This window comes from Temnothorax nylanderi, unplaced genomic scaffold (assembly GCF_030848795.1).
Source record: "Temnothorax nylanderi isolate EJ_2023f unplaced genomic scaffold, tnyl_v1.0 TNYL_tig0116_pilon, whole genome shotgun sequence".
NCBI lineage: Eukaryota > Metazoa > Arthropoda > Insecta > Hymenoptera > Formicidae > Temnothorax > Temnothorax nylanderi.
Window position 1 is genome coordinate 516,601 of NW_027249178.1, and position 28,000 is coordinate 544,600.

Here is a 28,000-nt window from a genome sequence, read left to right on the forward strand (position 1 = left end):
TTCTGAAGGACCGTTTTAGTAGATTTCTGAAACAAGTAAAATTTACGATTAAATTGTTTACATTTTAACTGAATTAAACGATAAGTAATGCTACATAATATCTAAATAATATTATCCAATGAAGCCCGGCTGGCGGCCGAAGTAAGACAGAGTGATTAGTTTCGTTATAATTCATATATATATATAATATGAACATATATTAAATAATAATTTTATCCTATTGTAATCGTATACTTGTTTTACATTTATCTTCCGATTAAATCGTGCAAGTGCACGCACATTCATAGATAAGTAATTCGAAAAATATCATGTTAATTGTAAAATACTAAATTCTCGACCTGAAAAAGATTGATAGGTCACTAGTAACGAAAATTCGAAGAGTTATACGAGTATATCACGCATACCATATAATTTTATTTTCTTCCTATACTTTGTGCCATACATCTAATATTATTAGTTTACTGAGACTTCAGAGCATATATGATTTTAGTATGCAATCGCGTACTATCCACCATGTATCATAAGATACTTTGAATTATTAAGGTAAATAAGTCGCGCAAATGCGCAGTGAGTGTCTCACATGAAAGATATTCTAAGAAGTTAAGACATTATGACAGTCTAATGACATTTCGTGCACTGTCCATTGCGCAATTACCTAGCCATTTTCTTTAGTTTTTCCCCTCGAATCTCTTTCCTCTCGCTGGAAGCAATTTTCCACCGGATGTACATACACCTCCACGTATAGATCATTACATATTTAAGCAAATTATTCACATCAACGGTGGAGAGAACGCAAGAGCGACTCTGATTGCTTTCTTTTTTTTTAAATTACAAGAAGCTACTTCTTCGTGGTACTGCGCATACAGTAAGATAAAAATATTTAATGAGCAACTGCCATTGATTATTCGCCTAAGGGAGATATTTACTTTGCAATGACCCTAGAATCTTCCAGTCTATACGCAAGTTTTCAACAACGTACATCAAACTGTGGTTGAAGAATATAATTTCAGTGAGAGCATATGTTCTTTATACATTGACAAGAGTATCCCCAGGTTTTGATGCCCTGGCTTGTACATAGACAACAGCAGAGAAAGAAATTATGGCGAGTAAACGTACGATTAATCGCACGGTAGAACTTATGCTGACCATGTTCGGTGTCTGGCCAGGTATATCATGCGTACTACTCTACAGAGTATTTTGGATGATTACGTTAGCAATTAATCAATTCTTGCACTACCGGTACTTTGTAACACATTTTCATTTCGACAATCTTTTCGACTTGATGGACTGTTTGAGTAGCTTCTTGGCGCATGTAAAACTGACCGTTAAACTCATTATCTTCTCGTTAAAACAGCGGTAAGGGCCACTTGAAAAAATTAACTGTTGAAAAATTTTGTAAAGAAAGGCAAAAATAACATTGCGGAAATGTGCTGCAATTATTTCGAAACACTCGATTGTTTGTAGAAAATTTATCGAAATCTTAACGATGACAGCGGAAGATTGGAAAGATTGTGATAACACTGGCGTTGAGTTACGCGAAACGGCAAGGAAAGCGAAACTATCGAGTCGTATTTGTAATGGATTAATTATTCTTCATACAATCGCCGCGTTTGCATACGTCGTTGGCATTCTCTTAGCCGATGCCGACGTCACAGATCCAACAGCTGAACTGCCACTCATGATGAAAATGGAATATCCCTTCGGTATAGACACGCAACGCAAGTACAGACTGGTATTAGCTACGCAATTCGTTTTCGTGATGGTGTGCAGTTGGGGAGCTGGTTTATTCAACGCCTTGTTTTTAACTCTGGTAACCTGCACCTACATAAGCAAGTATCGTGAGCAAAATATAATTATATTCATAATTAGTGCCCATGTCAAATGATCCATATAAATGTTAGACTGCAAATTCGAGAAGAACTGAATACCAATCTATTTCAGTTTTTAATTCGCATGCCTGCATTTTTATTCCTATTTTTATAGATAATAATATATAATTGTAATCACGTTGTCATAAATGACAGAATTTTGATTTCTAGACTCTCCACGTGGGCAGTCAAATAAACATCCTGCTTTGTTGGTTGACGGAAGTTGGATATAAGGACATTAATAGAACGAATGAATCATTCTTCACTGGCATGGCAAAAATTATCCGAAAACATCAAAGTATTATCAATCTCTCAGAAAAAATTGAAAATCTTTATTCGTACATAGCCTTGCTGCAATTCACATCAAATACGATGATGATTTGCTCATTGGGATTTCTGATAGTAACTGTGAGTAAACATATTAATATTAAAATTTCAAATATAAAAATATGTATACCACTTTAGAGTCAATTACATGAGCAAACTTTTCATGCATTAATCTCTATTATCTCTATTACATATATCATTTTAATTAATTTATTATTTTTATTTTTAACTTTTCATGCGTAAATGTGTTTATTTTCAATTCTATTTCAACATTGCAGGCAATCGGAAGTCCCGATGCCAGTGAAAAAATAGTGAGGTCTCTTTTATTTTACGCTGTAACAAATCTTGAAGCGTTTATATTTTGCTTCGCTGGAGAATATCTAAGCAATAAGGTTAGCAACGGAAAAAAGATTAATGTGATAATAATAAAAGAGACACGTAGATATTCCTATGTTTGTTGTATTAGAACTAATATATTATATGTATAGAGAAATATTGTAGAATTCTTTCTGCTATTAGTTTTATTTTTATAGAGCAAAGCGATAGGAAACGCAGCGTACAATTCTGCTTGGTACGATATGAAAGCTAAGGATAGTCGGGTTCTATTGTTTATAATTTTAAGATCGCAGAGGCAATTGCAACTTACAGCGGGCAAGATGGCTGTTCTCTCTTTAGAATACTTCACAACTGTAAGATACGTAATAATTATAAAAAAACATATCTTAATTGAAACTTTTATATACTATGCCATAATTACCTATATTTTTGTTATCTATCATAATATTTCTGGTATTTAACATAGCGAATAATAATATTATTATATTTTAAAGTAGATCTTCCTAGGATATAAATTTTTTTACATAGATATATCATAATGTACATATATTGTTCTTTATCGCTAATGAGGACAACATTTTTACAGATCATGAAGGCTTCGGGATCGTATTTGTCGGTACTGCTGGCAATGAAATAAACGCCTTAATATCCATCATGTGTATATATATATATATACACATAGTAAATATTTTTCTAATGTATACTTTTAGACCAATGTAATATACACAGTTACCAACTGATACAGAAAACTGTAATACAGAAGCCGCGATATTCCTTTCGCTAGTGTGGGCCAAACTATGTGTATCTATACGGCTTTTGTGTAAAACATAGGTTTTTAATCCTCCAAATAAATTTCCGTGCATATAAACACATTGGCCCGTATTCTGAACGCACTTTTATCGATAAATGCGCGCATCACTGCACACGCATTTTTACTTATGCACTCTATGCACTTGTTTATTTCTTGTAATTATCACCATCGCACACAGATACGCTGCGAATTGCATGCGAGAAAACTCACATACTTTCGTAATGGTTGGGTTTCTTTTTCTCGCTGTTTAAAAGTCTATCATATCAAATTTCAATCAATTTGATAGACACCATTACCGATCGGCTTTCTGCAATTTGATAACATCTGAAACTTTAGTAACAATAGATTTTTTAAAGAAAAAGTAAGTGGACAGATATAAAAAAGTGGAAACCAAAAAAAGTATAGAACAAATTCCTATATAAACACCATCAATCAATCTATAGAATTTCCACTTCTTATTTTGGGAATATTGCCGGACTTACTGTACATTTCATTCTGTAGACAGCTTTGGACGATTACTATCTTGGCCACTCTTTTCATTATCTTATGCACTCATACGCGATCGATTTTTCTGATGTATGACTTAAGTGTAACTTCGAGTTTTAACCAATTTTTTTTAATTTATCATTTTCTAGATTAATCAATAGTGAGACGTATAACAATTATAAATTGATACAAAGGTATTAAAAGTATTTCACAGAAAAGGATACTACGTTATTTTTAATTATATAATATGTGAATTGTGAATGTCTCACATAAAAGATATCTTTCGACAGGTGCTCTTCAAAACTTTTCTTGGAGTATGTTGAACTTCTTCATTTATGTGAGAGGGATTGATAGATCACAAGCATCGAGAACTCGAAGAGTCGTACGAGTGATTTACACACATGATACTTAATAATTTTATATTTTTCTTTGCTATATGCCGTACATCTCAAACCTTTTAATTTTATTGAGACCTTAGGGCAAATATAATTTTAATATGCAATCGCGTACGGTCCACAATGTTTCATATGGTACTCTATATTATTAAAGCAAATAAGTCGCGCAAATGCGCAGTGAGCGACTCACGTGAAAGAAATTCTAAGAAGTTAAGACATTATGACAGTTTAACGACATTTTTTGCAATGTTTATTGTGCAATCACCTGACCATTTTCTTTAGCTTTTTTCCCCTCGAATTTTTTTTCTGTCCTCTAGGCCTTGAAACTTTTTCAAAGATCACTATATGCGACTTGCCACTGGATACACGCATGTCGCCGCGTATAGATCATTACGTATTTAAGCAAATTATTCACGATCGTGCATTGTCAGCGGAGGAAACGTACGACCACTCTGTTCGCTATCTTTTTTTTTTAAAATTGCAAGAGGCTATTTCTTCTTAGGGTGCACACAGTAGGATAAAAATATTTAATGAGCAACTGCTATTGATCAATTGCCTAACAAAGATATTTACTTCACAATGCTCCTAGAATTTGCCAGTCTTTACGCAAATTTTCCACAACGTTCATCAACTGTGGTTGGAGAATATTGTTTGAGCGAGAGCATATGTTCTATTTCGACGAGAGTGTTTCTTATAGTGGGATTTGGTGTCCGGGCTTGTACATAGACAATACTAGAGAAAAAGATTATGACGAATAGACGTACGATCAATCGCACGGTGGAACTCATGCTGACCATGTTCGGTTACTGGCCAGGTATATCATGCGTGCTATTCTACAGAATGTTTTGGATGATAACGCTAGCAATTACTGAATATTTTCATTGCCAGTACCTTGTAATGCATTTTCGTTTCCATAATCTTTTCGACTTGATGGATTGTTTGAGTAGCTTCTTGGCGTTTATAAAAATGTCTTTTAGGCTCTTTATTTTCTGGTTGAAACAGCGGTAAGAGACACTTAATAAATTAAACCATTAGTACTTTGTAAAGGAGAAAATAATAACATTCTGAAAATATACAGTAGCTATCTCGAAATACTTGATCGTTTATAGAACATTTTTCGAAATCTTGACAATGACGGCAGAAGACTGGAATGATTATGATAACACTGGCGTTGAGTTGCGCGAAACGGCAAGGAAAGCAAAACTATCGAGTCATATTTGCAATGGAATAATTATTCTTCATACAATCGCCTCGCTTGCATACGTTATTGGCATTATCCTGGCCAATGCCGACGTCACCGATCGAACGTCTGAACTGCCTTTCATTATGAAAATGGAATACCCCTTCGTTATAGACACGCAACGAAAGTACAGACTGGTATTAGCTACGCAACTTGTTTTCGTGATGGTGGGCAGTTGGGGAGCTGGTTTATTCAACGCCTTGTTTCTAACTCTGGTAACCTGCACCTACATAAGCAAGTATCGTGAGCAAAATATAATTATATTCATAATTAGTGCCTATGTCAAATGATCCATATAAATGTTAGGCTGCAAATTCGAGAAAAATTGAATACCAATCTATTTCAGTTTTTAATTCGCACGCGTGCATTCTTATTCCCATTTTTATAGATAAAATATATAATTGTAATCACGTTGTCATAAATAACAATTTTGATTTATAGACTCTACACGTGGGCAGTCAAATAAACATCCTGCTTTGCTGGTTGAGGGAAGTCGGATCTAAAGATATCGAGATAACGCATGACTCATTCGTTACTACCATGATGAAGATTGTTCGGAAACATCAAAAAATTATCAACCTCTCGGAGAACATTGAAAATCTCTATTCATATATCGCTTTGTTGCAATTCACATCAAATATGGTAATGATTTGCTCATTGGGATTTCTCACTGTAACCGTGAGTAAACTTATTAAATTTCAAATATAAAAATATGTGTTCTCTACTTTCGAGTCAGTCACTTTGGTTTGTTATTTATATACTTTGATCTCTGTATCTATCATATTAACACTGCGCGGACACCGTGTTTTTGGAGCACTCACTCGGACACCCTGGGACTTTTAAGTATAAAGAGTTCTGAAAAACGTTTCTGTGTTACAAAAGAATCTATAAAAATTCATGTATCATACGGTTTCAAAAAGTGATTTCTATACTTACATAGCCCGGAACTGTTGCAATTCGCTTCGCAAGCGCTAAAGTCATTCCCGTGAAAATCATAAATAAAAAATCGACTATGCCTTAAAAGTCCGGCCACAGTGTCCGCATAGTGTTAATTAATTTATTATGATTATCTAAACTACTATTTATAATTTTCCATGCATGAATGTGTTTTCATTCTGTTTCAACATTGCAGGCTATCGGAAGCCCCGACGCCACTGAAAAAATAGTGAGGTCTCTTTTATTTTACACTATAACAAATCTCGAAGCGTTTATATTTTGCTTTGCTGGAGAATATCTGAGCAATAAGGTTAGCAAACGAAGATTACTGTGATCCACTTCTAAAAAGAGCATTTCATCGATACTCGAATCTATCGAAGTATTGTTGTTGCTTTTCCACGATGCCGATTGGTTTTCTCGTTTCGCTTACTTCATGAGCGGCTGTCATGGCATATTTTGACAGTTGTGTGGTTAATAGTGTAATAGTAACAGTAAAATATTAAAGCTAAATAGCACGCGCGTAGCGCGCCTCTGTGATGTCAAGTAATAATAAAAAAAAAAACATTATGTAGATATTCCTGTGCTTGTTGTATTAGAACTAATATTAATGTATAGAGAAATATATTGTAGAAAAGAAATATTGTAGAATTCTTTCTGTTACTAATTTTATTTTTATAGAGCAAAGCGATCGGAAACGCAGCGTACAATTCTGCTTGGTATGATATGAAAGCTAAGGATAGTCGGGTTCTATTGTTTATCATTTTAAGATCGCAGAGGCAATTGCAGTTTACAGCGGGCAAGATGGCTGTTCTCTCCTTCGAATACTTCACAACTGTAAGATACGTAATAATTATTTTAAAAAACATATATCTTAATTGAAACTTTTATGTACAATGCCATAATTACCTATATTTATACCTATATTTTTGTTATCTATTATAATATTTCTGGTATTTGACCTAGCGAATAATATTATTATTATTTAAAGTAGATCTTTCTAGCATATAAATTTTTTTACATAGACATATTATAATAATGCACATTGTTCTTTATCGCTAATGAAGAAAACATTTTTATAGATCATGAAGGCCTCAGGATCGTATTTATCGGTATTGCTGGCAATGAAATAAACGCCTTAATATACATAATAAATATTTTTTTAAATGTATACCTTTAGATCAACGCAATATACACAGTTACTAACTGATATACTGAAAACCGTAACACAGAAGTCGTGATATTCTTTTCGCTAGTGTGAGCCGAAATATGTGTACCTATACAGCTTTTTAATCCTCCAAATAAATTTCCGTGCATATAAACACATTGGCCATTACTGCACATGCATTTTTGCTTATCCACTCTATGCACTTGTTGATTTCTTGTAAATATCACCATCGCACACAAATACGCTGCGAATTGCATGCGAGAAAACGCACATACTTTCGTAACGGTTGGGTTTCTCCACTGCTTCGGTGCATGAGGTTCGAAAGTTTTCCGAAGTACGCTGAAATACGACTGACTGTCGGCCGTGTACGTCGCCGCGATCGCACGAATCATTGCATATTTATATACGCGATTACATCACCGCGCTTGAAGGAAAATGGCAAGGGCAGGACCCTACGTGTTCTCCCTCATCTTGTATCAATGTTGTGAGAAGTTACGGTAAGCGTATACAAGCGAGGGCTGCATATGACGCGAAAAAAAATATTTAATGAGATACTCCCATTGATCGATCCTGGTAGGTAGCGTCCATTAGATGATCTCGTAGGACTTCCCTGTATTTATGTAGATATTCTAGTTCAGAATGCACATCAAGTCCTCATTGGCAAATACGTTGAGTGACAAAAAGAGAAAGATAAAAAGGGAACACAGTTCTTTCACCTTCCTGAAAGAGCGTTTGTCCTGTTAGGTATAAATCAATACTATCCCTCGCTTAAAATAGAGAGCAAAAGAGAAATAAATTATTACGACGCGTAGAAGTACAATTACCTAAGGAGAACAGAAAAGTCAAAATGATGCCAATTTAACATCATATCGACCAAATTTGCGGCATTTACTGGTCAATATGACGTCAAATTAATATTATTTTGACATTTCTGTTCTTCTTGGGTAATCACACGTTACATTTTATGTTCACTCTGTGCGATATATGATCAGACACGTTGTGTATTATGATCTGCAAAGCTTAAAGAATTATCACATTAGCACGAAATGAATTTTGCCATTACCGTTATTTTTTAATGCATACAAACTCTAACGATCTTTTTAATTTGATTTGCCGTTTTAGTAGATTTCTAACGCAAATAAAATTTACGATTAAAGTAATTACATTTTTGCTGAATGAACGGTAAGTAACGCTATATAATACATATATAATTTGCATATGTATTACCCAACAATAATTCGACGAATAAACGATACCTAACATAATTCTCTGTAGATATCTTCTATATTTATACATATATATTATAATGAATATATATAGATAAGAAAATATTTAAACATTCAAAAATATTTGCTATTTTTAAAGATTTTGTCGGTAAGTGCATACCTTTTTTACTTCTTTCGAATATATGGGAATAACAAAAATAAAATATTGTTTAAAGAAATTAATAACAAAAACATATAAATGTTAATTTAACTATAGAAATGCTTTGTAATATACTTCTCTACATAAGCTTATGTGTCTTATAACTTCTGTGTGTTACTGCCTCTACAGGTGGTGGAATTATTCATGATACCAATAAATAATTCTTAGAAAATTCATCAAAATCTTGACGATGATGGCAGAAGATTGGAACAATTGCGCATACTAGCCAAATTAGCAGACCGTATCACTAATGAGATGTTCACTTTTCACACGTTGACGATCGTTGCATATAGTATTGGCATCTTCTTGGCTGACGTCGACGTTGCCAGTCAATCCGAATTACCTCTTCTCTTAAAGGTGGAGCTTCCTGTCAACATAAACACAAAACGCATGTATAAAACGCTACTGACCTTGCAATTCGTGCATCTGATTATGTCCAATTGTGGAATGGGTCTACTGAACGCCTTGCTCTTAACTTTGGTAAGTTGCAATGCGTGCGAAATGCACTTGTCATTAATGATACACTTTTAAACAGCGAGAAAACGATATCGTTTTGAGACGATATTAATTGGTAATTATCAAGTCATCAAATTTCAATCAATTTGATAGACACAATTAACGATCAGCTTTCCGCAATTTGATAACATTTGACACTTTAGTAACACGAATAATATATATAATAAATTTCTTAAAGAAAAGGTCAGTGGACGGATATAAAAAGGTGGAAACAAAAAAAGTATGGAACACCATCGATCGATCTATAGAATTTCCGCTTCTTATTTTTGCAATATTGCCGGACTCACTGTACACTTCATTCTGTAGACTGATTTGGATTACTATCTTGGCCACTTTTTTCATTATCGATATCTTATTATGCACTCATACACGATCGATTTTTCTAATGTATGACAATTAAGTGCAACTTCTAACCAATTTTTTTTTAATTTATCATTTTCTGGCTTAATCAGTGATGAGACGTATAACAGTTATAATTTGATATAAAGGTATTAAAAGTATTTCACAGAAAAGAATACTACGTTATTTTTAGTAATTTTATTTTTTCCTTTGCTCTATGCCTTACATCTCATACCTTTTACCGAGACCTAAGGGCAAATATAATTTTAGATATGCAATCGCGTACGGTTTGCAATATGTTTCATATGGTACTCTGAATTATTAAAGCAAATACGTCGCGCAAATGCGCAGTGAGCGACTCACATAAAGAAATTCTAAGAAGTTAAGACATTGTAACAGTTTAATGACATTTCGTGCACTGTATATTGCGCAATTACCTAGCCATTTCCTTTAGCTTTTCCCCTGGAGAATCTCTTTTCTGTTCTCCTGATCTTAAAACCTTTTCAATTATTGCTGGATGTGACTTGATATACGCACTGGATATGATATACGCACATCGCCGCGTATAGATCATTACATATTTAAGCAAATTATTCACGAGTGCATTGTCAGCGGAGGAAACGCAAGACCACTCTGTTAGCTCTCTTTTTTTTAAATTGCAAAAGGCTATTTCTTCTTAGGGTGCACACAGCAGAATAAAAATATTTAATGAGCAACTGCTATTGATTAATTGCTAAACGGAGATATTTACTTCACAATGCCCCTAGAATTTTTCAGTCTTCACGCAAATTTTCCACAACACACATCAAACTGTGGTTGGAAAATATCATTTGAGCAAAAGCATATGTTTTTTATACTTCGACGAGAGTGTTTCTAGTAGAATTTGTTGCCCGAGCTTGTACATAGACAATACTAGAAAGAAAGATTATGACGAGTAGACGTACGATCAATCGCACGCTACAACTCATGCTGATCATGTTCGGTTACTGGCCAGGTATATCATGCGTACTACTCAACAGAGTGTTTTGGATGATAATTATAGGAATTACTGAAATCGGTCATTGCCTGTACTTTGTAATGCATTTTCATTTCCATAACCTTTTCAACTTGATGGATTGTGTGAGTAGCTTCTTGGCGGTTATAAAACTGTTCACTAGACTCTTCACTCTCTGGTTGAAACAGCGGTAAGAGACACTTAATAAATTAAACCATTAGAACTTTGTAAAGAAAAGGATAATAACATTCTGAAAATATGCAGTAGCTATCTCGAAATACTTGATCGTTTGTAGAAAATTTATCGAAATCTTGAGGATGATGGCAGAAGACTGGAATGATTGCGATAACACTGGCGTTGAGTTGCGCGAAACGGCAAGGAAAGCGAAACTCTCGAGTCGTATTAGCAATGGATTAATTATTCTTCAGACAATAACCACGTCTGCATACGTCATTGGCATTCTCCTGGCATCGTTCGATGTCGACGTCACCGATCGAACGGTTGAACTGCCTCTCATTTTTAAAATGGAATACCCCTTCGTTATAGACACGCAACGCAAGTACAGACTGGTATTAGCTACGCAACTCCTTTCCGTAGCAGTGTGCAGTTGGAGCACTGGTTTATTCAACGCGTTGTTTCTAACTCTGGTAACCCGTAGAAACAAGTATTATATGCAATATATACACAGTAAAAAATAAAACGTAATTTTAACATTTTTTACATGTTCCTGAAGGTCCACTCTAAATTTTAAGTTAAAATGACTCATTCATCATGTGTTACTTGTTGACAAATTAGAAATGTTAATTAATTAACACCATACTTTACATTTATATTTGTTCTTTTGACTTTATTTTTCAAGTTATATTAACACATAATATTAATTATTTTACAGATTTTACTTAAATTATATGCAATAGAAACATTTAGATTTAGTAAATTTAATTATTTTGTATGTCAAAATTTACGATTATTTGGAAATTTACGTTTAACTTTTGTTTATGTGTTAAAATAACTTTAAGACGTGTTGATTTTTTAAAGTAATTGTGTTAGAAGAACTCAAAATAATATTTAATTTCTAAGTGATATATATAAAGTGTTAAGTTATCACGTTGACTGAAGATGTTAAGAAAAGTATAACATAGCTGTTGTATGTTATTTTTATATTGAAATAATAATCAAATCTTGGTGACACAAGAAAATGTTAACATATGGACCGCTATGTACACACGATTTTTTACTGTGTAATTATATTCATAATTAATAACACACAACAAATTATCTATATAAATGTTAGACTGTAAATTCGAGAAAAATTAAATACGTATATCAGATTCTAATTCGCCAATGTGCATTTTGTAAAAATTATTTCTTATAACATTCCTAGTCTTTATAGGTAAAGTAAGCAATTGTAATCACGTTTGATTTATAGACTCTACACGTGGGCAGTCAAATAAATATCCTGATTTGCTGGTTGAAAGAAGTTGGATCTAAAGATATCAAGAAAACACATGACTCATTCGTTACTGTCATTGCGAAGATTGTTCAGAAACATCAAAAAATTATTAACCTCTCAGAGAACATTGAAAATCTCTATTCATATATCGCTTTGGTGCAATTCTTGTCAAATACGGTGATGATTTGCTCAATAGGATTTCTCGTTGTAACTGTGAGTAAACTTATTATAATTTTAAATATAAAAATATGTATTCCATTTTAGAGTCAATTACATGAGTGAACTTTTCATGCATTAATCTCGATTATGTATACATATATCATTTAAATTAATTCATTATTTTCATTTTTAACTTTTCATGCGTAAATGTGTTCATTTTCAATTCTGTTTCAACATTGCAGGCAATCGGAAGTCCCAATGCCAGTGTAAAAATAGTGAGGTCTCTTTTATTTTACGCTGTAACAAATCTCGAAGCTTTTATATTTTGCTTCTCTGGAGAATATCTAAGCAATAAGGTTAGCAACGGAAAAAAAATTAATGTGATAATAATAAAAGAGACATGTAGATATTCCCTGCACGGAAAGAACGGTTTTGCTGAAGTATCTAAAAGTTTAGCTTGATACAGAACTGAAAAAAATTTTGTTGCACCATCAAAATAATTATGTAGAGCATTCAAACTGATTGCTAAAATGCCAAAATTTTTTACAGTATTATCATCATACTGATCAGCAACCTACTATAATTATTTTGATGGTGCAACAAAATTATGTTCAGTTCTGTATCAAGCTAAAGTTTTAGACACTTCGGCAAAACCGTTCTTTCCGTGTGTGTTTGTTGTTAGAACTAATATTATAAAGAGCAATACTATAGAATTCTTTCTGTTATTAATTTTATTTTCATAGAGCAAAGCGATCGGAAACGCAGCGTACAATTCCGCTTGGTACGACATGAAAGCTAAAGATAGGCGGGTTCTATTGTTTATAATTTTAAGATCGCAAAGGCAATTGCAGTTTACAGCGGGCAAGATGGCTGTTCTCTCCTTAGAATACTTCACAACTGTAAGATACGTACATAATAATTATAAAAAGAAAACATCTTAATTGAAACTTTTAAGTGCAATGACATATAGTTACCTATGTTTCTGTTATCTACCATAATATTTCTGGTATTTAACATACATTTGGAGGGGTAAAAGTCATAGTGGTGTAAGTCAAATTTTTTTAAATTTTTTCTCGCGTGCATAGATGCAGTCTATACAATATATAAATTGCATCTATGCACACGAAAAAATATTTTTAAAAATTTGACTTACACCACTGTGGTTTTTACCCCTCCATTTGTACATAGCGAATGATTATTATCGTTTGAAGTAAATCTTTCTAGTATATAAATTTTTTCACATATGTTGTTCTTTATCGCTAACGAGCGCAACATTTTTGTAGATCATAAAGGCTTCGGGATCGTATTTATCGGTACTGTTGGCAATGAAATAAGCGCGCCGTAATGTATATCTTTCCTAAATAATAGTCGTCAAGTAACCAAGATCATATCTGTTGATTTCTCTAATTAAAAAAACATATTAGGACACAGTATATATACATACGTATACATATATTATTGTATATATGTATATGTATGTATGTATGTATGTAGGATGTACGTACATATACACACACACACACACACACATAAATATTTTTTAAATTTATACTTCTAGACATCAACGTAATATACATAGTTACTAACTATAAACAGAAAATTGTAACATAGAAGTCATGATATTCTTCTTGCTAGTTTGAGAAAAATTATATGTACTTCTATAGCTTCTGTAGGACACAATTTCTGTGCTCTTCAAATATATTTCTGCGTATATAAACACATTCTACACACATGCATTTTTGCCTATGCATTCTACGCACTTTTTGATTTTATATAAATATTACCACTATAAATATAAATATTATCCTGCACCAATGCGCTGCAAACTGCCATGCATGCGAGATTTTCGTAACACTTGGGTTTCTCCGTTGCTTCTCCGCTACTCCAGCGCATAAACTTGAAAACTTTTCCGGAGTGCGCTGAAATATGACTGAACGTCGGACGTGTACGTCGCCACGTTCGCGTTCGCACGAATCATTGCATATTTAAATACACGATTACATCATCGACGTCCAAAGGAAGGAGAGATGACCCTACGTGTTCTCCCTCTTCTTGTATCAATGTTGCGAGAAGTTACGGTAAGCGTACACAAGCGAGGGCTGCATATGACGGGAAAAAAAAAATTAATGAGATACTCCCATTGATCGATCCTGGTAGGTAGCGTCCATTTGATGATCTCGTAGGACTTCCCTGTCTTTATGTAGATATTCTAGTTCAGAATACACATCGAGTTTTCATTGGCAAATACGTTGAGTGACAAAGAGAGAAAGATAAAAAGAGAACACAGTTCTTTCACCTTCCTGAAAGAGCGTTTGTCCTGTTAGGTATAAATCAATACTATCCCTCGCTTAAAAAAGAGAGCGAAAGAGAAATAAATTATTACAACGCGTAGAAGTACAATTACCTAAGGAGAACAGAAAAGTCAAAATGATGCCAATTTAACATCATATCGACCAAATTTACGACTTTTACTGGTCAATATGACGTTAAATTAATATTATTTTGATATTTCTGTTCTCCTTGGGTAATCACACGTTACATTTTATGTTCACTCTGTGCGATATATGATCAGGCACGTCGTGTATTATGATCGGTAAAGCGTAAAGGATTATCACATTAGCACGAGATAAATTTTGCCATTACCGTTATCTTTTAATGCATATAAACTCTAACGATCTTTTTAATTTGATTTGCCGTTTTAGTAGATTTCTAACGCAAATAAAATTTACGATTAAATTAATTACATTCTTGCTGAATAAACGGTAAGTAACGCTATATAATACATATATAATTTGCATATGTATTACCCAACAATAATTCGACGAATAAACGATACCCAACATAATTTTCTATCGATATCTTCTATATTTATACATCTATATTATAATGAATATATATAGATAAAAAAATATTTAAACATTCAAAAATATTTGCTATTTTTAAAGATTTTGTCGATAAGTGCATAGCTTTTTTACTTCTTTCGAATATAAGGGAATAACAAAAATAAAATATTGTTTAAAGAAATTAATAACAAAAACATATAAATGTTAATTTAACTATAGAAATGCTTTGTAATATACTTCTCTACATAAGCTTCTGTGTCTTACAACTTTTGTGTGTTACCGCCTTTACAGATGATGGAATTATTTATGATACCAATAAATCATTCCTAGAAAATTCATCAAGATCTTGGCGATGATGGCAGAAGATTGGAACAATTTCGCATACTAGCCAAATTAGCAGACCGTATCACTGATGAGATGTTCACTTTTCACACGTTGACGATCGTTGCGTATAGTATTGGCATCTTTTTTAATTGCTGACGTCGACGTTGCCAGTCAATCCGAATTACCTCTTCTCTTAAAGGTGGAGCTTCCTGTCGATATAAACACAAAACGCATGAATAAAACGCTATTGACCATGCAATTCGTGCATCTGATTATGTCCGATTGTGGAACGGGTCTACTGAACGCCTTGCTCTTAACTTTGGTAAGTTACAATGAAATGCACTTGTCATAAATGATAAACTTTTAAACAGCGAGAAAACGATATTGTTTTGAGACGATATTAATTGGTAATTATAAAATAATCAAATTTCAATCAATTTGATAGACACAATTATCGATCAGCTTTCCGCAATTTGATAACATTTGACACTTTAGTAACACGAATAATATATATAATAAATTTTTTAAAGAAAAGGTCAGTGGACGGATATAAAAAGGTGGAAACAAAAAAAGTATGGAACACCATCGATCGATTTATAGAATTTCCGCTTCTTATTTTTGCAATATTGCCGGACTCACTGTACACTTCATTCTGTAGACTGATTTGGATTACTATCTTGGCCACTTTTTTCATTATCGATATCTTATTATGCACTCATACACGATCGATTTTTCTAATGTATGACAATTAAGTGCAACTTTTAACCAATTTTTTTTAATTTATCATTTTCTGGCTTAATCAGTGGTGAGACGTATAACAGTTATAATTTGATACAAAGGTATTAAAAGTATTTCACAGAAAAGAATACTACGTTATTTTTAGTAATTTTATTTTTTCCTTTGCTCTATGCCTTACATCTCGTACCTTTTACCGAGACCTAAGGGCAAATATAATTTTAGTATGCAATCGCGTACGGTACGCAATATGTATCATATGGTACTCTGAATTATTAAAGCAAATAAGTCGCCGAAATGCGCAGTGAGCGACTCACATAAGAGAAATTCTAAGAAGTTAAGACATTGTAACAGTTTAATAACATTTCGAGCACTGTTTATTGCGCAATTACTTGGCCATTTCCTTTAGCTTTTCCCCTGGAGAATCTCTTTTCTGTTCTCTAGATCTTAAAACTTTTTCAAATATCGCTGGATGTGACTTGATGTACGCACTAGATATACGCACATCGCCGCGTATAGATCATTACATATTTAAGCAAATTATTCACGAGTGCATTGTCAGCGGAGGAAACGCAAGACCACTCTGTTAGCTCTCTTTTTTTTAAATTGCAAAAGGCTATTTCTTCTTAGAGTGCACACAGCAGGATAAAAATATTTAATGAGCAACTGCTATTGATCAATTGCTTAACGGAGGTATTTACTTCACAATGCCCCTAGAATTTTTCAGTCCTTACGCAAATTTTCCACAACGCACATCAAACTGTGGTTGGAGAATATCATTTGAGCGAGAGCATATGTTTCTTATACTTCGACGAGAGTGTTTCTAGTAGAATTTGATGCCCAGGCTTGTACATAAACAATATTAGAGAAAAAGATTATGACGAGTAGACGTACGATCAATCGCACAGTACAACTCATGCTGATCATGTTCGGTTACTGGCCAGGTATATCATGCGTAGTACTTTACAGAGTGTTTTGGATGATAATGGTAGGAATTACTGAATTCTGTCATTGCCAGTACATTGTAGTGCATTTTCGTTTCCGTAACCTTTTCGACTTGATGGATTGTTTGACTAGCTTCTTGGCGTTTATAAAACTGTTCTCTAAGCTCTTCATTTTCTGGTTGAAGCAGCGGTAAGAGACACTTAATAAATTAAACCATTAGAACTTTGTAAAGAAAAGGATAATAACATTCTGAAAATATGCATTAGCTATCTCGAAATACCTGATCGTTTGTAGAAAATTTTTCGAAATCTTGACGATGACAGCAGAAGACTGGAATGATTGCGATAACACTGGCGTTGAGTTGCGCGAAACAGCAAGGAAAGCGAAACTATCGAGTCGTATTGGCAATGGAATAATTATTCTTCAGACAATGGCCACGCTTGCATACGTCATTGGCATTTTTCTGGCGTCGTTCGATGTCGACGTCACCGATCGAACGGTTGAACTGCCTCTCATTTTTAAAATGGAATACCCCTTCGTTATAGACACGCAACGCAAGTACAGACTGGTATTAGCTACGCAATTCCTTTCCGTAGTAGTGTGCAGTTGGAGCGCTGGTTTATTCAACGCGTTGTTTCTAACTCTGGTAACCTGCCTAAACAAGTATTATATACAATATATACACAGTAAAAAATAAAACGTAATTTTAACATTTTTTACATGTCCCAGAAAGTTTACTCTAAATTTTAAGTTAAACTGACTCATTTATCATGTGTTACTTGTTGACAAATTAGAAATGTTAATCAATTGACACTATACTTTACATTTATATTTGTTCTTTTGACTTTATTTTTCAAGTTATATTAACACATGATATTAATTATGTTACAGATTTTACTTAAATTATGTGTAATAAAAACATTTAATTTTAGTAAATTTAATTATTTTGTATGTCATAGTTTACGATTATTTGAATATTTACGTTTAACTTTTGTTTATGTGTTAAAGTAACTTTAAGACGTGTTGATTTTTAAAATAATTGTGTTAAAAGAACTCGAAATAATATTTAATTTCTAAATGATATATATGTCGTAGGCAAATGGTTATTTTAGGAAAATAGCTTCTGACTAGGCAAATGCTATCTGCCTGGCCAAATAGCTTTCACCAATTATTCTTGCTATTTTCCTAGTCAAATGCTATTTTCCTAGGCAGATGCTATTTGACTGAACCGCTGTTAGGCAAATGGTATTCCGCGAAGCATGCATTGGTGGGTAATTCTTCAGTTTAGCTACCCCAGCACAGAAATCGATGAAATTAGGCTTATTCGACGCGTTTTTGCACGAAACGAAAGAATCTGGCAGAAAAAAGTGTCGCTCAGCCCCGCGAAGCGAGATATTAATCGTTAAAGTTGACAGGAATTAGGTTATGATTCCTGTCATATTACCGACGAGATGTAGCGACCATGAACATGCCCCGCGACAACTTCTCACTGATTTCAGAACACGCCTTCGGCGTATAGGTTAGTGACGCGCTTTAAAAGTATTTAACTGTTTAAAGCGCGTCACTGAAGTGCACCAATGCATGCTTCGCGGAATACCATTTGCCTAACAGCGGTTCAGTCAAATAGCATCTGCCTAGGAAAATAGCATTTGACTAGGAAAATAGCAAGAATAAATGGTGAAAGCTATTTGGCCAGGCAGATAGCATTTGCCTAGTCAGAAGCTATTTTCCTAAAATAACCATTTGCCTACGACATATATACAGTGTTAAGTTATCACGTTGACATAAATGTAACACATGAAAATGTTAAGAAAAAAATAACATAGCTGTTGTATGTTATTTTTATACATTGAAATAATAATCAAATCTTTGTGACACAAGAAAATTTTAACATATGGACCGCTATGTACACACGATTTTTTAGTGTGTAATTATATTCATAATTAATTACCCACAACAAATTATCTATATAAATGTTAGACTGTAAATTCGAGAAAAATGAAATACGTATATCACAGATTCTAATTCGCCGATGTGCATTTTGTAAAAATTATTTCTTATAACATTCCTAGTCTTTATAGGTAAAGTAAGCAATTGTAATCACGTTTGATTTATAGACTCTACACGTGGGCAGTCAAATAAACATCCTGATTTGCTGGTTAGGAGAAGTTGGATCTAAAGATATCGAGAAAACGCATGACCGGCATGATTCATTCGTTACTATCATTACGAAGATTGTTCGAAAACATCAAAAAATTATTTACCTCTCAGAGAACATTGAAAATCTTTATTCATATATCGCTTTGGTGCAATTCATATCAAATACGGTAATGATTTGCTCATTAGGATTTCTCGTTGTAACCGTGAGTAAACTTATTATAATTTTAAATATAAAAATATATATTCCATTTTAGAGTCAATTACATGAGTTAACTTTTTATGCATTAATCTCTATTATGTATACATACCTGTATCATTTTAATTAATTTATTATTTTTATTTACAACTTTCATGCATAAATGTGTTCATTTTCAATTCTGTTCCAACATTGTAGGCAATCGGAAGCCCCGACGCCAGTGAACAAATAACGAGGTCTCTTTTATTTTACATTGTAACAAGCCTTGAAGCATTTGTATTTTGCTTCGCTGGAGAATATCTGAGCAATAAGGTTAGCAACGGAAAATTACCGTGATAATAATAAATGAGACATGTAGATATTCCCTGCATGGAAAGAATGGTTTTGTTGCAGTATCTAAAATTTTAGCTTGATACAGAACTGAAAATAATGTTTGTTGCACCATCAAAATAATTACGTACAGCACTCAACTGATTGCTAAAATGCTAAAATTTTTTACAATATTATCATCATACTGATCAGCGACCTACTATAATTATTTTGATGGTGCAACAAAATTATTTTCAGTTCTGTATCAAGCTAAATTTTTAGATACTTCAGCAAAACCGTTCTTTCCGTGTGTGTTTGTTGTTAGAACTAATATTATAAAGAGCAATACTATAGAATTCTTTCTGTTATTAATTTTATTTTCATAGAGCAAAGCGATCGGAAACGCAGCGTACAATTCCGCTTGGTACGACATGAAAGCTAAAGATAGGCGGGTTCTATTGTTTATAATTTTAAGATCGCAAAGGCAATTGCAGTTTACAGCGGGCAAGATGGCTGTTCTCTCCTTAGAATACTTCACAACTGTAAGATACGTACATAATAATTATAAAAGGAAAACATCTTAATTGAAACTTTTAAGTGCAATGACATAGTTACCTATGTTTCTGTTATCTACCATAATATTTCTGGTATTTAACATACATTTGTACATAACGAATGATTATCATGGTTTAAAGTAAATCTTTCTAGCATATAAATTTTTTCACATATATTGTTCTTTATCGCTAATGAAGGCAACATTTTTGTAGATCATGAAGGCTTCGGGATCGTATTTATCGGTACTGCTGGCAATGAAATAAGCGCGCCGTAATGTATATCTTTCCTAAATAATAGTCGTCAAGTAACGAATCAAGATCATATCTGTTGATTTCTCTAATTTGGAAAACATATTAGGACACAGTATATACATACGTATACATATATTATTGTATATATGTATATGTATGTATGTATCCAGGATGTACGTATATATACACATACACACACATAAATATTTTTTAAATGTATACTTCTAAACATCAACGTAATATACATAGTTACTAACTATAAACAGAACATTTTAACATAGAAGTCATGATATTCTTCTTGCTAGTGTGAGAAAAATTATATGTACTTCTATAGCTTCTGTAGGACACAATTTCTGAACTCTTCAAATATATTTCTGCGCATGTAAACACATTCTACACACATGCCTTTTTGCCTATGCATTCGACGCACTTGTTGATTTCTTATAAATATTACCACTATAAATATAAATATTATCCTGCACTAATGCGCTGCAATCTGCCATGCATGCGAGATTTCGTAAAACACTTAGGGGGGTTTCTCCGTTGCTTCTCAGCTACTCCAGCGCGTAAACTTGAAAACTTTTCCGAAGTGCGCTGAAATATGACTGACCGTCGGACGTGTACGTCGCCACGTTCGCGTTCGCACGAATCATTGCATATTTAAATACACGATTACATCATCGACGTCCAAGGGAAGGAGAGATGGCCCTACGTGTTCTTCCTCTTCTTGTATTAATGTTGCGAGAAGCTACGGTAAGCGTGCGCGAGCGAGGGCTGCATGCGGCACGATAAAAATATTTAATGAGATACTCTCATTGGCCGATCATGGTAGAGAGCGCCCATTTGATTACATTGTAGGACTTCCCAGTCTTTATGCAGATATTCTACAATACACATCGAGTCCTCATTGGCAAATGCATTGAGTGACAAAGAGAGAAAGATAGAAAGAGAAAACAGAGTTCTTTTACCTTCCTGAAAGAGCGTTTGTCCTGTTGCGTTTAAATCGATACTTTCCTTCGCGCAAGAAGCGCGAGAACGAAAGAGAAATAAGGGGTTATGACGCGTAAAAGCACAATTAATCGCACGTTAAAATTAATGCTCACTCTGTGCGGTATATGGCCAGGCACATCGTGTATTATGATCTGCAGGGCATATTGGATTATCGCGTTAGCAACAGATGAAATTTGCCACTACCGTTATCTTTTAATGCATTTGCATTCTAACGATCTTTTTGACTTGATGGACTGTTTCTGTAGTTTTTTAACGCAAGTAAAATTTTCGATTAAGTTGATTATATTTTGGCTTAATGAGCGGTAAGTAATATGTGCTACATAATATATAAATAATTTGTATGTGTATTACTCAAAAATTATTCCATCATTTTCTGTCAATATGGTCTATATTTACAATCAATATATATGTATAGATAAATACACACAATATTTAACCATTCACAAATATTTACTTTCTGTCTTAATTTTGTCGATAAGTGTGTTCACCTATTTTACTTCTTCCGAATGTAAGGAAATAAAAAAAAATAAAATATCGTTTAAAGAAATTAAGACAAAAATATAGATATATTATTATAACTATATGAGTGCTTTGTAATATACTTCTCTAAATACATAAGCTCCTATGTATTATAGTTTCTTCCACAGCCGGTGGAATAATGGAATAATTCACGATACCAAATAATTCCTAGAAAATTCATCGAGATCTTGACGATGATGGCAGAAGATTGGAACGATTGCGCTGGCAGCGACATTAACATGCGCGAAACGGTATACAAAGCTAAATTAGCAAACCGTATTACTAACGCGATGTTCACTCTTCACACGTTGACCATCGTTGCGTACAGTATCGGCATTTTCTTGGCCGACGTTGACGTCACCAGTCAGTCCGAATTACCTCTTCTCTTAAAGGTGGAGCTTCCTGTCGACATAAATACGAAACGCATGTATAAAATGCTATTGAGCATGCAATTCGTGCATCTCATTATGTCCGGCTGTGGTACGGGTCTACTGAACGCCTTGCTCTTAACTTTGGTAAGTTGCAATGCGTGCGAAATGCACTTGTCATAAATGATACAAGTTGGTAATTATAAAAATAATTGCCAATTAATATCTCAACCAGTTAATTATTTCAAAACAATATTTTTTTTCTTGCCGTTTAAACGTATATCATTTCGAACTTCGATCAATTTGAATAAACACAACGTGCAATTCTTATTTTTCAGACTTTACACGTAGGTGGCCAGATGGATATTCTGCGCTGCTGGTTAACCGAGCTCGTGCCGAGGGGAAATGAAGAAAGATCTGAATCTGTCGCCGTTGCGACGACCAAAATCATTCGCAAGCATCAACGAATCATTAACTTTTCGGAATACATTGAGGATCTATATACATACATCGCGTTAGTGCAATTCACATCGAACACTGTGCTGATTTGCTCCTTGGGGTTTCTTATTGTAACGGCGAGTGAAGACATTAAGTATTACGCATAGTGAACATTACATTCCATAAACTTAGCCGTGCTTTTTTGTTATAAAATAAATTCTTTGCACCTTGTTACATGCATTAGACTAACACAGACGTTTATTTTTAATTTTGAAGATATAATAATTGCTGTTTCGATATTGCAGGCAATTGGTAGTCCCGACGCAACGGAGCACATAGTGCGGTCTCTTTTATTTTACACCGTAACGAATCTCGAAGCGTTCATATTTTGTTACGCAGGAGAATATTTAAAAAACAAGGTTAGACACGGGACAATAATTATGACGGTTAATAACGCGGTTATTTGAATTTGTCGAGTTAGAGGACATATCGCGCGTCATGACGATCCCTTAACTATCTCCACCTTTCTAGAGCAAAGCCATCGGAAATGCGGCGTACAATTCCACTTGGTACGAAATGAAACCTAAAAACAGTCGTAATTTGATATTCGTGATATTAAGAGCGCAGAAGCAATTGACACTTACAGTCGGAAAAATAATGGATCTCTCCTTAGAATCTTTTACAAGTGTAAGATTCATACGCAACACACAAAATAATTTTGGACAATAATTGTATACATAATATTTGTATCAAGATACTTTCTACATAAAATTTACCTTTTGTCTATATTACAATTCTTCTATACCAATCCGTTAAGTTTGTAAATTTCTTATAGCAATGTTCAAAATGAATTTTTCCTGATAACAAAATTTATAATCTTTTAAAATATTAATTTCTAATACAAAAAGTTCATACTTTATTATAGATAATGAAAGCTTCGGGATCATATTTGTCAGTATTGCTGGCTATGCAATAAACACATCATATATTTGAAGATTTTTATACAATAGTCCTGAAGCGTATATCATGTAAATATATTCAGTGATAGAAACATGATAGAAATTATAGTACAATATATATTTTCATAATATAAAAATGGCTTAGTAAAATATAGTCTAAAATAGTAATGATTTAGATACCTTAAAATAATATTCATTTACAGATAATATGAAAAGATATGTCATTCTTTATGTTGTCACAACACCTTAATAAATCCTCATTTCCCAGGAATCATAAAATTTTATAATACTACATATCAATAACGTCAATATAATTAAAATTAAATTAACAAAGAGTATAGCAGCCCGATATAACTTTTATATTTTCCATGTCAGCTTTATACACATTTGCATACTTTTTTAGTAAATTGACTAAGAATATTGAATAAAACAATTAAATAACTAGATATATACAACACTCGTTACAAAAATGTAACGCTAAAAATTAATTTGCACATACATATAGAAAATGCAATATAGAAAGTCTTAATACAATTTAACAGCAATATAATATTTAATCTGTTTAAATATTCATCTACGTAAATTCTGATTTACATGTAATCCATCATTTCACGTACATTTTCAGGTACAAATCCGTGCATTTGTTAATCCTAATTATGTGTTTCATCAGTACCGATATTTCTACAACACAAACCCACTTTCAGCTATTACAAGCGAAGCGATGTAAAGTTTGTAGTGTTGCACATAGTTGCCCGGCTCTTCATCCTCTAGAGATTAAAACTTTCCTGAAGCACCGTGGTTACGACTGACCGTCGGATATACATCGCCGTATCTACGTCCGCATGTATCGTTGCATATTTAAAGGGGACAATTCGCGATTGTAGGTTGTACCAGCGCACAAAAGAGAGGGGAAAAAGACCTCATCTATCTTTCCGTTTCTTACATTAAATTCATGAAAAACCACGACGAAATGTATTCGCGATCTATACGCTAGGCGGGATAAAAATATTTAATGAGCAACTTCCAATTGCGATCAATTGCCGAAGGTTGAACTTGCTGATTTCTTAGAATATCCAGTTTTCTTCACGCAGATATTCTATAATACACGTAGAACTGTCATCGAAACGCGCGCTTTGATCAGAATATATTTCTTTTATCTTTCTTTTACCCCGAGGATTTTTGTTCTGTTATACACATCTTGATGGATTCGCTGTAAACAACGGAGGGCAAAAAGAAATAAGAAATTATGGCTCGTAAAAGTACGCTTAACCGCACGTTAAGGTTTATGCTCACTATGTGTGGTATTTGGCCGGGTACACCGTACGTTATGCTCTGCAGAATATTTTGGGTCGTTTCTTTGACAGTTACTCTATTCTGCCACTATCGTTATTTTCTGACACACGTATATTCTGCCGAAATCTTGGATTTGATGGACTGTCTGTCCAGCTTCCTTGCGTATTCCAAAATAATTATCAAATTCATTGTGTTTTGGTTAAATCAGCGGTAAGTAATATGATATAATTTATTATAACGTTTAGAAACATTCGGAAAAAATGTTACGATTAATATGCACTCATATCAAAGCTCCAACGAAAGATGCTGTAACTCCGGAACCATAATTTTTCAGAAGATTTATTTGTACAATAGCTTTCTTCTCAAAAGTAGAATTGTGAGTAATATATTATATTAGCCACAAAACTTTCTTTTTTAATACAATGTACATCACATAGCGATTCGACCGATTTCAGGTGAGAAAATATTGTAAAGCGCTCTCTCACTTAAAAATACAATTGCATCCTACTTTTCATTTTTACTGTCAATATATTTTATCATATTAATAATTTATGAGCAAAGATTGTTGGTGAATAAAAAGCATGGACAATTAGTTTGTAATATCTAAAGATAACAAATCTTTAAAGAGACCAATTTACGTGACGATAATTAAGATTATCTTTAAGATTACCTTACGATTAATGAAAATAATCATCCACAGAAAATTCATCGAAATCTTGGCAGTGATGACGGAAGACTGGAGCGATTGCACTAATAATGACATTAGTATGCGCGAGATAGCACGCAAAGCGAAAATATCGGATCGTATTGCAAATGCGGTCGTCACCCTTCACACGGTGACAATTGTTGCATATTGCATCGGTATCATCCTGGCCGATGCCGATGTCACTGACACTACGAAAGAACTACCTTTAATCAATAAGCTAGAAATTCCTTTCGACATAAACACGCAGTCCACATACAGAATCATTTTAATCGCAGAATTTTTGCTTATGATTCTTTGTGGATGGGCGGCTGGTATAACAAACTCTTTATTATTAACATTGGTAAGTTGAGATTCCATTCTCCACTTCATACAGCCTCATGAGGCTGTATCTAATTAAAAATAATAGCATGCATTAAAAAATGTCAACATGAAAAATCTAAGACCTGATATTAAACCCTGATATTAAATATATGGTTCACAAAATTTTTTTATTTATATTGATTTTAATTATATTATTTGGCACGTTGTAAGTTTATCTGATGCACTGCTTAAATATTAATCTCATTCGTGAATTATAATTAATTTCACATGTAATTGTATTTTTATTTTCAGACTTTACATACGGCTGGCCAAATCGAAATTATGCGTCACCGGCTGACGCAACTTGTGTCTCGTAAGAACGAGGGCGAATCAATTGCTATGACTACGAGTAAAATTATTCAAAAACACCAAAAAATTATCAGTTTTTCAAAAAACATTGAAAGTCTTTATTCATATATCGCATTGCTTCAGTTTGTGTCAAACACGATAATGATATGCTCGCTAGGTTTCGTTATAGTAACAGTGAGTAATAGCATTGAATACAAAATTATTGTAATTCTTCAAGTAGTTGCTAATAATATAATATTATTAGATATAAATTTATTTATTTTTTAATATTCTATTACATGTTACATCTGTTCAAGTTTTTCTCGTTTATAAATTCGCTCACTTTTTATTATAAATATCACAGTAAAAAGTTATATGTAGTTATTTATATTTAATATAACTCCCACATTATTTTTGCACAATATTGCAGGCAATCGGTAGCCCCAATGCGGTAGAACAAATAATGAAATCATTTTTATTTTTCACTATAACAAATCTCGAAGCTTTTATATTTTGCTACGCTGGAGAATATTTGAACAATAAGGTTAGTGATAAGACAATATATATCACAATGATGAAACATTGCGAGTATATAATTGTTTCTTTCATCTCGCATAAAATTAGAAAGAATACTATAAATTATTTTATTTCCATTTTCATAGAGCAAAGAAATTGGTGTCGCGGCATATAACTGTGAATGGTACGATTTAAAATGTACAGAAAGTCGTCTTCTGTTATTTGTCATATTAAGATCGCAGAAACAGCTGACACTCACAGTAGGAAAGATGATGGATCTCTCTTTAGCATCTTTTACAAGCGTAAGATTTATAGTATTTATATACATAAACTTCTCGCCTTTAAAGATGAAGAGAAAAATAAAGGAAAAAAAGCACATATATTTACTTATTAAAATTAAAAATATTGATTTTTAAAATAAAAGGCAATATTGTTTTAGATCATGAATGCTTCGGGATCATATTTGTCAATGCTGTTGGCGATGCAATAGCAGTTCCATAATTTTTAAATAATCCCAGAAAACTTGAAGTTATCCGTAAATCACTAGTTACAAAAATACACATTGTAATATGACATATTTTTCTAAATATAATGCAAGATAATTATAAAATTTCTTATTTTTCTGTTTAAATCATCGATATATTTACAGTTAAGGAATATCGTAAGCACTTTTCGCTATGGAACCAAAAAATTTGTTTCAATTCTAATTATGTGAAATAAAATAATATAAATTTCCGTAGCGTTGAACTCATTCTTCCCCTTTAGATTTTGGGA

General features: G+C 33.2%; 6 protein-coding genes across 6 annotated transcripts; all 6 read left to right on the forward strand.

The window, feature by feature from the left end:
* The first annotated feature begins 1,099 nt into the window (after nucleotides 1–1,099).
* Nucleotides 1,100–3,393, forward strand: LOC139776334 (odorant receptor 4-like). The gene is made up of 6 exons (XM_071712905.1): nucleotides 1,100–1,356; nucleotides 1,465–1,810; nucleotides 2,040–2,276; nucleotides 2,474–2,587; nucleotides 2,729–2,884; nucleotides 3,118–3,393. The coding sequence occupies exons 1-6, from the start codon at nucleotides 1,100–1,102 to the stop codon at nucleotides 3,166–3,168; spliced, it is 1,161 nt and encodes a 386-aa protein (XP_071569006.1). The 3' UTR covers nucleotides 3,169–3,393.
* A 1,577-nt stretch (nucleotides 3,394–4,970) lies between these two features.
* Nucleotides 4,971–7,617, forward strand: LOC139776340 (odorant receptor 10-like). Its single transcript, XM_071712912.1, has 6 exons — nucleotides 4,971–5,227; nucleotides 5,333–5,678; nucleotides 5,905–6,141; nucleotides 6,596–6,709; nucleotides 7,078–7,233; nucleotides 7,479–7,617. Exons 1-6 carry the CDS (start codon nucleotides 4,971–4,973, stop codon nucleotides 7,527–7,529), a joined length of 1,161 nt encoding a protein of 386 aa, XP_071569013.1. The 3' UTR covers nucleotides 7,530–7,617.
* A 3,154-nt stretch (nucleotides 7,618–10,771) lies between these two features.
* LOC139776302 (odorant receptor 4-like) lies at nucleotides 10,772–14,176 on the forward strand. Its single transcript, XM_071712875.1, has 6 exons — nucleotides 10,772–11,028; nucleotides 11,134–11,485; nucleotides 12,268–12,504; nucleotides 12,693–12,806; nucleotides 13,194–13,349; nucleotides 13,734–14,176. The coding sequence occupies exons 1-6, from the start codon at nucleotides 10,772–10,774 to the stop codon at nucleotides 13,782–13,784; spliced, it is 1,167 nt and encodes a 388-aa protein (XP_071568976.1). The 3' UTR covers nucleotides 13,785–14,176.
* A 3,430-nt stretch (nucleotides 14,177–17,606) lies between these two features.
* Nucleotides 17,607–20,838, forward strand: LOC139776309 (odorant receptor 4-like). The gene is made up of 5 exons (XM_071712880.1): nucleotides 17,607–17,943; nucleotides 19,415–19,660; nucleotides 19,852–19,965; nucleotides 20,349–20,504; nucleotides 20,730–20,838. Exons 1-5 carry the CDS (start codon nucleotides 17,614–17,616, stop codon nucleotides 20,778–20,780), a joined length of 897 nt encoding a protein of 298 aa, XP_071568981.1. The 5' UTR covers nucleotides 17,607–17,613; the 3' UTR covers nucleotides 20,781–20,838.
* A 1,259-nt stretch (nucleotides 20,839–22,097) lies between these two features.
* On the forward strand, nucleotides 22,098–24,270 carry LOC139776310 (odorant receptor 4-like). The gene is made up of 5 exons (XM_071712881.1): nucleotides 22,098–22,813; nucleotides 23,005–23,241; nucleotides 23,410–23,523; nucleotides 23,636–23,791; nucleotides 24,030–24,270. Exons 1-5 carry the CDS (start codon nucleotides 22,493–22,495, stop codon nucleotides 24,078–24,080), a joined length of 879 nt encoding a protein of 292 aa, XP_071568982.1. The 5' UTR covers nucleotides 22,098–22,492; the 3' UTR covers nucleotides 24,081–24,270.
* A 1,039-nt stretch (nucleotides 24,271–25,309) lies between these two features.
* Nucleotides 25,310–27,961, forward strand: LOC139776299 (odorant receptor Or2-like). Its single transcript, XM_071712871.1, has 6 exons — nucleotides 25,310–25,566; nucleotides 26,057–26,402; nucleotides 26,675–26,905; nucleotides 27,141–27,254; nucleotides 27,373–27,528; nucleotides 27,666–27,961. The coding sequence occupies exons 1-6, from the start codon at nucleotides 25,310–25,312 to the stop codon at nucleotides 27,714–27,716; spliced, it is 1,155 nt and encodes a 384-aa protein (XP_071568972.1). The 3' UTR covers nucleotides 27,717–27,961.
* Nucleotides 27,962–28,000: the final 39 nt, after the last annotated feature.

What these genes read in the sequence shown, in the direction of transcription:
- LOC139776334 (XM_071712905.1), top strand. Translation starts at nt 1,100, where the DNA reads ATGGCGAGTAAACGTACGATTAATCGCACGGTAGAACTTATGCTGACC. An exon ending in ATCTTCTCGTTAAAACAGCG is followed by an intron (nt 1,357 to 1,464) that starts GTAAGGGCCACT and finishes GATTGTTTGTAG; the next exon opens with AAAATTTATCGAAATCTTAA. An exon ending in GAGAATATCTAAGCAATAAG is followed by an intron (nt 2,588 to 2,728) that starts GTTAGCAACGGA and finishes TTATTTTTATAG; the next exon opens with AGCAAAGCGATAGGAAACGC.
- LOC139776340 (XM_071712912.1), top strand. Translation starts at nt 4,971, where the DNA reads ATGACGAATAGACGTACGATCAATCGCACGGTGGAACTCATGCTGACC. An exon ending in GAGAATATCTGAGCAATAAG is followed by an intron (nt 6,710 to 7,077) that starts GTTAGCAAACGA and finishes TTATTTTTATAG; the next exon opens with AGCAAAGCGATCGGAAACGC. An exon ending in CCTTCGAATACTTCACAACT is followed by an intron (nt 7,234 to 7,478) that starts GTAAGATACGTA and finishes ACATTTTTATAG; the next exon opens with ATCATGAAGGCCTCAGGATC.
- LOC139776302 (XM_071712875.1), top strand. Translation starts at nt 10,772, where the DNA reads ATGACGAGTAGACGTACGATCAATCGCACGCTACAACTCATGCTGATC. An exon ending in ACTCTCTGGTTGAAACAGCG is followed by an intron (nt 11,029 to 11,133) that starts GTAAGAGACACT and finishes GATCGTTTGTAG; the next exon opens with AAAATTTATCGAAATCTTGA. An exon ending in GAGAATATCTAAGCAATAAG is followed by an intron (nt 12,807 to 13,193) that starts GTTAGCAACGGA and finishes TTATTTTCATAG; the next exon opens with AGCAAAGCGATCGGAAACGC.
- LOC139776309 (XM_071712880.1), top strand. Translation starts at nt 17,614, where the DNA reads ATGACAGCAGAAGACTGGAATGATTGCGATAACACTGGCGTTGAGTTG. An exon ending in TAGGATTTCTCGTTGTAACC is followed by an intron (nt 19,661 to 19,851) that starts GTGAGTAAACTT and finishes CCAACATTGTAG; the next exon opens with GCAATCGGAAGCCCCGACGC. An exon ending in CCTTAGAATACTTCACAACT is followed by an intron (nt 20,505 to 20,729) that starts GTAAGATACGTA and finishes ACATTTTTGTAG; the next exon opens with ATCATGAAGGCTTCGGGATC.
- LOC139776310 (XM_071712881.1), top strand. Translation starts at nt 22,493, where the DNA reads ATGATGGCAGAAGATTGGAACGATTGCGCTGGCAGCGACATTAACATG. An exon ending in TGGGGTTTCTTATTGTAACG is followed by an intron (nt 23,242 to 23,409) that starts GCGAGTGAAGAC and finishes TCGATATTGCAG; the next exon opens with GCAATTGGTAGTCCCGACGC. An exon ending in CCTTAGAATCTTTTACAAGT is followed by an intron (nt 23,792 to 24,029) that starts GTAAGATTCATA and finishes ACTTTATTATAG; the next exon opens with ATAATGAAAGCTTCGGGATC.
- LOC139776299 (XM_071712871.1), top strand. Translation starts at nt 25,310, where the DNA reads ATGGCTCGTAAAAGTACGCTTAACCGCACGTTAAGGTTTATGCTCACT. An exon ending in GTGTTTTGGTTAAATCAGCG is followed by an intron (nt 25,567 to 26,056) that starts GTAAGTAATATG and finishes AATCATCCACAG; the next exon opens with AAAATTCATCGAAATCTTGG. An exon ending in CTTTAGCATCTTTTACAAGC is followed by an intron (nt 27,529 to 27,665) that starts GTAAGATTTATA and finishes ATATTGTTTTAG; the next exon opens with ATCATGAATGCTTCGGGATC.